The sequence below is a fragment of the Bombus vancouverensis genome, chromosome 13, assembly GCF_051014615.1.
Source record: "Bombus vancouverensis nearcticus chromosome 13, iyBomVanc1_principal, whole genome shotgun sequence".
Classification (NCBI taxonomy): Eukaryota; Metazoa; Arthropoda; class Insecta; order Hymenoptera; family Apidae; genus Bombus; species Bombus vancouverensis.
Window position 1 is genome coordinate 11926584 of NC_134923.1, and position 10671 is coordinate 11937254.

The 10671-nt window shown below is 25.1% G+C and overlaps 2 protein-coding genes across 12 annotated transcripts; one reads left to right on the plus strand and one right to left on the minus strand.

The window, feature by feature from the left end:
• Nucleotides 1-258: 258 nt before the first annotated feature.
• Nucleotides 259-8462, minus strand: LOC143303520 (FHIP family protein AGAP011705). Of its 5 annotated transcripts, XM_076623810.1 has the most exons (13): nucleotides 7769-8462; nucleotides 7399-7610; nucleotides 7030-7281; nucleotides 6791-6941; nucleotides 6369-6614; nucleotides 5619-5666; nucleotides 4624-4791; nucleotides 3236-4513; nucleotides 2953-3151; nucleotides 2821-2832; nucleotides 2584-2740; nucleotides 2280-2445; nucleotides 259-2202 (listed from the first exon to the last, which is right to left on the minus strand). In XM_076623810.1, the coding sequence occupies exons 1-12, from the start codon at nucleotides 7916-7918 to the stop codon at nucleotides 2283-2285; spliced, it is 3036 nt and encodes a 1011-aa protein (XP_076479925.1). In that variant the 5' UTR covers nucleotides 7919-8462; the 3' UTR covers nucleotides 259-2202; nucleotides 2280-2282. The 5 variants fall into 5 exon arrangements, with proteins under 5 accessions (XP_076479925.1, XP_076479924.1, XP_076479927.1 ...); XM_076623809.1 differs by lacking the exon at nucleotides 259-2202 and having other exon boundaries at nucleotides 2236-2445; XM_076623812.1 differs by lacking the exons at nucleotides 259-2202; nucleotides 5619-5666 and having other exon boundaries at nucleotides 2236-2445; nucleotides 7769-8460.
• A 309-nt stretch (nucleotides 8463-8771) lies between these two features.
• On the plus strand, nucleotides 8772-10033 carry LOC117163504 (mitochondrial translation initiation factor 3). Of its 7 annotated transcripts, none has more exons than XM_076623828.1 (4): nucleotides 8846-8966; nucleotides 9172-9217; nucleotides 9315-9717; nucleotides 9845-10033. In XM_076623828.1, exons 2-4 carry the CDS (start codon nucleotides 9186-9188, stop codon nucleotides 9986-9988), a joined length of 579 nt encoding a protein of 192 aa, XP_076479943.1. In that variant the 5' UTR covers nucleotides 8846-8966; nucleotides 9172-9185; the 3' UTR covers nucleotides 9989-10033. The 7 variants fall into 7 exon arrangements, with proteins under 7 accessions (XP_076479939.1, XP_076479943.1, XP_033201742.1 ...); XM_076623826.1 differs by having other exon boundaries at nucleotides 8898-9096; XM_076623827.1 differs by having other exon boundaries at nucleotides 8901-9067.
• Nucleotides 10034-10671: the final 638 nt, after the last annotated feature.

Consider the following 10671-nt stretch of genomic DNA (forward strand, 5'->3'; position numbering starts at 1 on the left):
AATATCTATCTTACTAAGCAAAAATCAATATATAACAAATGAAAGTTTTCTTGGTGACCACTATAAACTTGTAAATTATACAATTTATTATAACAAATTGTTTGTAACAACATATAACATCTTCAGTTAAGTCAGAGATGCAAAAATATAAATTCAAATTGATTTTATCTATTTATAAAATAACTATAAAATATAGTTAAATTATTGTCATAATTTTTTTTATTAATATACTTTTAATATTAGCAACATAATTAAAAATGCAAAGATAAAGAATATTATAAACTTAAATATTTAAAATTATGCTATTGAAGTTATATATGCAATTCTGAATTATGAAAATTCTTGAATGATTATTATAAACTACTTTATTACGTAAATTTATTAACAAATTTAAACATAACAATGAACTAAATGATAAAATATTAAAAATATTACATTATATTATTTGCAATATGTTGGCAAGCATATAACATTGTTCGAAAATACTGCATGTTTTCAATAAAGGTACATAAGGTATGCTAATAATGAAATTTGCATTTAAACATTTCTTATGTAAGAAATTGTTAAATTATTAATTTACTAATATTACAATGCTACAAATTCGATATTACTTGTCGTCATATAAAATAATATTATTCTACCATGCATTACATGCAAACATTTGAAGCACATTTGTTTGAACTGTTAATAATTCTTTATTAAATTAATATTCATTTAAATATTTGAAACAAAAATAAAACTAGAATACTTTAATAAAGTTCCAATAATCTAGTTTAATATCACATTGCAGTAAATATTTTATACTAAATATGAATTTTAAAATAATCAAAAAACATGTTAATTTTTAGTAATGAATAAAATACACATATAATAATATTTTAATCAGTGATCATGTTGCAATTTCATTGTCATTTAACTGTTTCTTAACTACCATAATTTTTTAATAATTGCACTCATATATTAATACTAATTTTAATGCTTGTTAACAAAAATTGAGCTGGAATAATTTTTGTATTTTAATAATTGAATTTTGATATGCTATTTATATGTAAGCAAATATTTTATAGTCATGCAGTAATATCGCATTATTGCCAAGTATCAATAGTTCTTCAGTTATTAACATACATATTGTACTAATGTTTCACTTTAAATATTGCAAAAAATTTGATATTTGTATATTTTAATTAATACAAAACTACATAATAAAATACTTTTTACTTTATATTTAACATTACGTTAGTGAAGTTAAAATATAGGATAAAATTATTACAAGATAGATGAATTGTTAATTTCAGTTAGTGTTCAATTTACGCACAGTTTCATCTAGCAATATTTAAAAATTCATAATTTAAAATATATAAATTTCTATGTATATAATATTTTGTGCTACTAAACTTTCAAATCATATTTGTGGATATATATTACTCAGTAATTATGATTTTATAACTATATATTAAGTTAAGTACAATAAAAACAGGCTATGTAATTATTACGTGTTGTTAGTCAATGTAAAATTCATAAGTATGCAAATATATTTTCCTTGTTGTTAAAATAAATTTGTCATAACAGTAATTTGATTGTTAAATTTTAAATACATTTGGAACAATTTCCAAAGTGTTGATTATATTATGTAGCGTATTAAAATAATAACTTGGCACTTTCCTTTGTTTATGTAAATATTTTTAACTATTTATGATCTTGGATTAATATACATATATTTAAATATAATTTCAAATAAATTGATTCGGTTTGTAGCATATGCAATAAAAAGTTATTAAATAGTTTAATAATGTAATATGTGTATATTGTATAGGAAATTGCTCTAAATGTCAGTCTTTATAATAAGATTCGGCCGATTTTGTTTAAATATTAATAATTAATATTCACGAAGGGCCTATTTTGAATAAAACTTTCTATATATTTTCTCTTAACACAATTTTCATATAACTAGTGATTAAAACGGATAACTTCAACAAAAATGTATAAATCTATAACTTTTTAAGCTAATCCCTAATTTGCCTATCTACATTTATAAAATGAAAAAGATACTATTATTTTCATATTTATAGCAATATTCTGTATAATATTTTTACATTCTCTTCAATAACTTTACATAAACATTTTAAATTCTATAATATGATGTATTATGTATAAGTCTAGCAGTGTGTGTATATGTATATCACATATTACTTTATTAAAACCCTGTAAGAAGGAAAGAATATTTTCAATAGTTACTATATTATTAACTGAATTTTAATTTGTGTGTTCAGTCGTCTTACATATTAAACTTTAAACTCCAGATTATTTGTAAGAGATATAATGGCATGTTCTTGTGTAATCGCAGCTAACTCTTTTAGCCACTCGTCTAATACAACTGCGCATAACACCACATTTTGTACTGGACTTACTTCATTTGGAGATTCCCAGGACGTTTTTGTATAATACCTAATTGATGAAAAATTTTATAGTATTATTATAATCTTTATAAAAGAAAGTTTGTATAATATTAGTTAAATTTGTAACATATCTTTTTAACAATTTTAACTAGTGAATCTATCAATGATGTGATAATAAAATATTTACCGATATCCAGAACCATGTCCAATAGCTTCTAATTGATTTTCAGATATACCAGTTGATTGATTAACAGTATTGTTTAAACTACTTGGACCAGAACTGCCACTTGATCTTCTAAGCATTTGTGTAAAAGATGATGTTAAACTCCATCTCTTATTTTCACCTAAAACGTAATTTGTTTGAATATAATAGAGAAATAATATTTATATATTATTTATATTTGTAAGCAATTATTATACCTACATCGTTTGAACACTTCCGGGAGTGCATGGCAATTATAGGCAATAATATAATATTTATGTATACTTATATATTGCATCAATAAAATATATTAATGAAGTATAAATAATATTTGAATAATCAGAAAAATTATACCTCTTGAAAATGGTTCCCCACTCAAAGAATTTCTTTTAGTGGATACAGAATGAGCAGCAGCTTCTAATGCATTTTTTCTTGCATTTACTAATTTATCCTCGCGGTTAATTAAAAAGAGTCGTGCTTGTTCGACCAATATATCTATACTATTGTGTTGTGAAAGAAATTGATCTATTTTATGTTTTAAAGATGCAAGTACCTGATGAAAGATGAAGTTTTTTTTATAATCTTATACACTATTTGTGAATATGTACATAATAAAAATATGTATATAATTACAAACCTGAAAAAGTGATCTAATACTAGGTTGAAATACTAGAGAATGATTTAAGAGAAATGATTGTAACAAAGGCTGTGGATATATTGCTAATCTGCTGATAAGACCAGTTAGATGTAAATTAACATATAAATTATTACTTGTCATACATTCGAGTTTTCGTAAAAGAACATCCAAAAATATACCGACATTCGGTTGTCCATTAAATACATCTTGACGGTAATTTTCTTTACTTTGTTTATTCGCTGTTAATTCTTCTGGTGCAATTGAACTTGATTCTATGATGCTATGAAGAGATAATATACCTTGTTCTTTGTTTGATTCAATTTCTATTTCGTCGTGTTCGCTTATTCGATCTTCGCTAGGCTCATTATCTGGAGTTGACTGCGATGAACCTTTAAATGCGAAGCTTTCATAGCCGCTACTTTCCCCTAACGATAAAAGTGAATTCATGGTGGTGTTTGAATCGTCATTACTGCTATCAAATTCCTTTTTATCTATTAATGACATTTCTTTAACAGAATCTGATATTCCAATATCTTCGTTTAACAATTCAGCAATATCTGCATCTAATTTTGCTTGTTCTTCTAATGATAACTCTATACCTGTTGCCACAAGGGATTCTATTTTTAACTCTTTCTCTATTGTATTTAAATCCTTCCCATCTAGCAAAGATATGTTAACTAGCATGTTATCTATTGATGAGGTTTCAATAATTTCATTAAAAACCGTTGGTTGCTTTGCTATCTCTAATGATAAAGCTTTATTTGTTTCAATTTTCTTCTGAGATTGATCTAATAATGTATTGTCATCTATTAAAGTAGTCGCACTGCTTGTAGTACTATCTTTTGGTAATTCTCCATTGTATTGATATGACCAAGTAGAACAAGCAATTCGGCAAGCTCTTATTTTTTGTCGAGCGTCACATAAATAAGCATGATAATTTCCATAAAGGCTGTCTGATAATCTGACGCCATAATTTATAGATGCTGGCAATGACTTCAAAGATTCAGATGTAGCATTTGAATATTTTTCATATGTTGTATTGTTAGGTAAAGAATTGAATTGAGAATTTATAGATGCAAATGGCGAGCAACAACTTGGTGTCAAAGACAAAAACTTTTCAGCTGCACGTCCAAAAGGATCTATATCTCTTAATCTTCTACGTTGGGAAAGCATTACATGAGAACAAGGACTTAATGCACCCAGACATAATTCTAGCATAATGTCTTCACAATTTAAATTAACCAAAGTTTCAAATAGTCCCAATGTTACTATACATAACTAAAACAAGGAATTGAAAAATTTTTATGATCTTTTATTACTTATTATACTTACTAAAAGTTATTAACATTGTCATCTTTTGTAATATGTAATAAAAATAAAATATATACCCGTGACCTAGAAGATATCCTTTGAATAAGGCTATCCAGTATTCTGCATTCATCATAATTATCTTCGAGTAAAAATCTAACAAACGAACGTAAGAGACCAGGTTCAGTTACAGAACGAAGAAATAAATCAAAATAAGCTGTGGCTGCAACTAATTCATCCACTGTTGTCTGTAATATTAGAAAATTACTTACCTATAATTTTGCATATATATATATATATATATATATATATATATATATATACTTTATCATAATTTAACTAAAAATTAAATAATAATTTTAAACAATTAACGATTAATAATTTTTAAGAACTTTTTAAAATGTGTGTGTCATTAAGAATTTATAATTCATGAATAAGCAATTATTAATAAAACTGCTACAATTCTATTTGATATGTCTAGATTTTAATATTCAAATTTTATTTTGTGGTAAAAGAAGGATATTAGCATTTATAGATAAACATTATCTAAAACACACAAAAACTTCAAAAATAGTTAAACAAACTCACACTAATATTAATTTAAAATAGTTTCAAACTACATATTTTTATTAGGAAAACAAATAAAGCATAAAGCATAAAACATGAAACAAAGACAGAAAACAAAAGCATAAAAAGCATAATATATTTAAATTTGAGAAATTTAATCACTGTAATTTGGAAAATTTATGTATAAAAAATATAAATTTTATGAATAAGATATATTTCAAGTATTTTATGTAAAGTCATTAAATATAAGGTTTTAGGTATACTTTATAATATAATTCATATGGTTTATAAGTCGTTTATAAAAGCTTTATATATTAAATGTTTATTGTAACTATTTGTAAGTATAGAATGTCAGTAAAAGCTTAAGCCTGCACTAATATTATATTATTATTTATATAATAAAAATCACATAATATTAAGAAGGTATTAAAACTTTCTAGAAGTATTAAAACTAATATTAAGAAAATTGAACAAGTTTACTACACTAACTGCAGTGTTTTGTACTAACCCAATGTTCTTGTGCATCTAGCTGTTTTATGGTCAAACCAACAGAATCCTGAGCACCATAAACATGTCACCGGATAGCCACCAACAACCATATCATAACATAAATGATTCGAACTTTATATTAGCATTATTATTAATACTTAATTAGTATTAGGTATTAATATTTACATTTACCATCACCACATTGACAATGTTATATGCATTTAATAACATATCTATATGTACCTATAAGAATCTATTAAACAGGAAATATTAATAAACTTTACGTACAATTCCAATTACCAATTATTATGCATTTAATGTTTTTAAATAACTAAGCAGGATATTAAAATAAGATGAAATAATTGAAATCATTATAAAATTGAGTAAAACCAGGAAAAAGTCATGTCATTAGCATATTTCAATATTTAAAAAAAATTAATTTATGAAAAAGAGAGAGGAAGTATTGTATATATGTATGTTTAATAATAACAATTTACTAACCATATTCTATTTTCAAATAAACAAGTTGCAAGTACCTTCTTTCACCACACATACATGTAAAGTAAGAAAGATATTGCAATGTATTATAAACAAAAAAGGTATGTAATAATTATCTATTATAATCATAAAATAAATACACATATTTAAATTTCTAATATAAGTTTATAAGCCATTTGCAGAATGATGCATTTCATCTAAATTAAAACGTAAGCAGATGTTTTCATTTTAAATAAATAATAAGATATATATGTGTGTATATTATATTCACCTGTAACAAAGCTGGTCCCATTACAGGTACCAAAAAGCCATGATATAAAAATTCAAGTAACTGTTTTTGTACCAAAGGATGTGCAACTTGTGCAACAGCATTACAAAAGTCTAAAGAATTCATTAAGTGCATCAATGCTGGTAAATCATTAACATCATCTGGTGTTAACCGATGCCAATCATCTGTTTCAATATCTAATTTCCTTGGTAACAATGAATATAGCCCGCTTAAACCTGTAGCTAATACCTAATTATTAAATAAATAAAAACTTCATTAGTACTTAGGTACATAACAATATAGCATATGAATACATAATAATTATAAATTATGTTTATGTGAAACTTGTCGCAATTAGTACTATCTCTTATTAGTCATTATTTTCTTTTTTTACATAAATTTAATTTATTACAAAGATTACATACAGGACATATATTAGAATGATCAGCAATGTAGACGCCAACTTCATCATTTTTTTTTGAGAGAGACATACAGAGTAACATGGAATCACGTGCTTGTTGTCCTACTCCACCTTCTCTGTGCACATATGGTATCAGTAATGTAAAAATAATAAATCTAGAAAAATTAACGTATATCATTAAATATACATTATGCAATATACGCATAATGTTGTGTAGAAATATGTTTGAAATATTCTACTAACTTGTTTTTTCCTATTGCTGTTGGATGAAAAAATAAGTCAAGTAATGCCATGTTTTGCATCAAAGCAACACATAATTGATTTAATAACACTACTAATTTTTCTTCTACTTCTAATGGCATAATATCATTTGCACAATCTTCAAGTAATCGTAACAATGGTCTGGCAACTGGTTCATGGGCGAGAAGAGTACCACTATGTGATACTAAAAGTTCATATAGTTTTAATTGTTCTAAACGAACAGCATTATTAAATCTGCAAAATTACATACGATACAACATACAATACATATATTATAACATACAATATTATTTGTATATTAAATAATGTGAAAACACAAATTTTTATCATTTTTAATCAAAGGACTTCTACCTTCCACTATGTTTATTCCAATCGTAAAGTTTAACAAGGAGGTTTTCACTTAATAAATGCTCCAAACAAGGAGAGTGTGTTGCTGTTGTAGATTGTCGATAGTTATTGTAAAAGTTAAAATCACGTAATTCTAAAACTAAAAGAGTTACCATCTGATCTACATGATTAACAACTCCAAGAACATCATCTTGATTACATATTCCTTTCGGCGGCTGTACAAATATAATAAAAAACTTAATTACAATCCTTTCTAATTTATTACCATAATATCAAAAAGCGGAAAATACTACAGTTACAAAAATCGTTTGAAAAACTTTCGAATCTTTACTTTTTTTTACTATAAATGCTATGCTTTAAAAATTGAACTTACAGATGTGCGTAAAATGATTTCGTACGCTTGTTGCCAATGTTTACAAAAACTGTCATAGCATGCTGACGGGTCAGCATCTTTTGGCGGAGAATCTCTTGAACGTTGCTTAGTGAAACTAGTTCTCAAGGGGCTACTTCGTAACCAGCTCATTTTTTCGGTCTATATTTTATTTACTTCCACGTTCATCAGAAACCTGATTTCACGCATCCTTTCTCTTCGAAATCTCTCATATTACTAACTGGCATAAAAATAAAGTATTCGTCTATCTTCCTCAGTTTCGACTAACCAAGTTTTTCTGTCAAAATTGTCCTACTTATTGAGATAATCGCACATCTACGCAGCAAGGACACAGTGATAATACAAACTGCATATTTATTGTGCGACTTGCGCATTACAAATACTTTGTTAACGCGTGTCAGCGTTATATTATGTCAAATATTTTGTATGTTTGATAACCAGCAACTAATCACTCCTGTATTATTATGTTAGCCCATTAAGAAATCGCCATATTTATTCAACTAAGGTTTAGAGATTAATTTTAACTTTTTTTCATTTTTCCTATTTTTCCACATTCATTTGAAGTACGTCCATGTTTATACTTCGCAATGCAATGCGTTTTGTCCAGTTTGCATTTTAGAACCATTTCGAAAATTTGTATTATATAAAAAGAAATCAGGAATCTTTATGTATCTCCCCAAGATAGTGATTTTCATTATAAAATCTTATAAAATATAATAAAAAATTTCTATTCGACTTATATATTATACAACGATTAAAATATAGATATTAATTAAAATAAAATGATGTACTTACATATTTAAGCTTTATTAAGTATAAAGAATTAAACCTCGAACATAATAATATGACAGATGTGTGTAAATAAATATATGTAAATAAGGTATTGTTTAATTTAACCAAAGAAGATAGTATATTCATTTTACATTATGACAAAGAAATGCAATATATTAATATTCACAGTTTCTACTCTGTATTAGAATGATATATGGTCAATTTAATGTTATAGCTGTCACGAATTTTAAATGTTAATATGCATAGAATCTGGATATATTAAAAAATATGAAAACAATTAAAGTATGAAGTAAAATATGAAATTAATTTTATTAAAAAGAAACAAAAATTCTCGAAAATTTAAAAAACAATATGGTCACATAACTATATCACAATCACAATGAAAACCGTAGGCATTGTATATTTAAAAGATTAACAGTTTTATGACTTAAAAAGCTTTAATTTTATTATCTCCGATATAAATGAATAAAACTGAAAAATAAACGAGATGTTAGAATTATTTTGTTTATTATTCTATAGTTAGCATGTTACTTAAATTTAACTGTTTTTGTACGTTAATTGTAACTTAACCTCTATCTTTTATTCTGTTTCAGTACTGAATAACTTTATGTCTGTCTTATTTGTAAGGAATATTGCTAAGTATATCGTCAGAAATGTCCAAATTTCTATTTAAATCAATTAGATTGTTTTTAATTAAGAATAATAGTAACGTAAATCAGTATGTTCAAAATTTTAGCAAAAGTTTTATGGATGATGCAGATGAGAAGGAAAAGAAAAGAAAGACTCCAAGGATTCCCAAAATTACACTTATACATACAGATAAATCTATTTCTGTTATTTCATTAGAGGACGCAGAAAAATTAGCTAAAAGGCGAAATCTTGAGTTAATACATGTATCAAATACATCTAAAAGTGGTAGAAGTGTTTATGAACTTGAAGATTCTTCAAAGATTGGCGAGATTACAAGCGATGTAGCAGAAACACATAAAAATGAACAGAAGATAAAGTCTGCTAAGCTATTTACTATAAAACAGAATATTATGGATTATGATTTAAATGTAAAAATTAATAATATTAACAAAACGTTAAAAAGAAATTATAAGGCTAAAATATTTTTTTCCCACCCTAAGGGGCTTCAAGTAAGGAAAATATTTATTTATTTATTTATGTATTCAAAATATTTGAATTATTAATAATAAGTTAAATTGTATTAATTTAAAAAATTAATTGGTATTTGGCTTTAGTACAATATCATTAATTTTATAGGAAGAGGTGATAGAAGAAGTGAAACAAAAGATACAGGGAATTATCTCAGGAACACAGAAGAGAAAAGATAGTACTATACTTGTATATACTCCTTTATTAAAAGATGAAAATATTTCTTCAAAGGAAGATGTTAATGATAAGTAATGTACTGAAAAAGTGGGAAAATTAATAAAATCCTTCATAATTTTATATGACAGTATATTCTAATAAATGATAAATTAAAAATTATTGTATCATATATGGATTTGTCTTGTAAAATTGTGTAACATAAATGAATATTATGTACATAGGAGAAGTTAAAATATATAATATAGTAATTCTCAATTATGCAGTTCAAAGTATTGGACAACAAAATGGACAATAATTTTATGTATAGAATTAGAATATTTTACATTTTTAATACTAAAATGAGATTCAAAACTACTGATTTTCAAATCAAAGTGGTTTCTTACATATATATATTACACTATATATTATATATATAGTAAAACATACTGTAACAGTACTTAACTATTTAATAAAATAAAATATTATGCTTATAGTAAAATGTATTATTAACATCAATTATACTGCCTAAGAAACCAGAACTTTCTCGAATTTAGGATATTTATTAGGTGATCCTTTTAGATTATACAGAGAGTCTCATTTCAAATACGAATTCAGAAGAAGAAGAAAGCGGGATTGTTTTGTCACTTTCAGTATTTTAAGAACACGAGTTTTTGCAAGAATTTGATTAAAAGTGATGAAAACTATATCGATATCTTATCTCACTTATATTAATATCATATCGATATAAAAGTTATTAAATTTAGTAGTTTTAAATGATT

Coding starts and splice junctions, on each gene's coding strand:
- LOC117163504 (XM_076623824.1), top strand. CDS start 9,232: ATGTCCAAATTTCTATTTAAATCAATTAGATTGTTTTTAATTAAGAAT. Junction 9,718..9,844: donor CCCACCCTAAGGGGCTTCAA/GTAAGGAAAATA, acceptor TTAATTTTATAG/GAAGAGGTGATAGAAGAAGT.
- LOC143303520 (XM_076623810.1), bottom strand. CDS start 7,918: ATGAGCTGGTTACGAAGTAGCCCCTTGAGAACTAGTTTCACTAAGCAA. Junction 7,282..7,398: donor TGGAATAAACATAGTGGAAG/GTAGAAGTCCTT, acceptor GTAATTTTGCAG/ATTTAATAATGCTGTTCGTT. Junction 4,792..5,618: donor TAGATGCACAAGAACATTGG/GTTAGTACAAAA, acceptor CTAATATTACAG/ACAACAGTGGATGAATTAGT.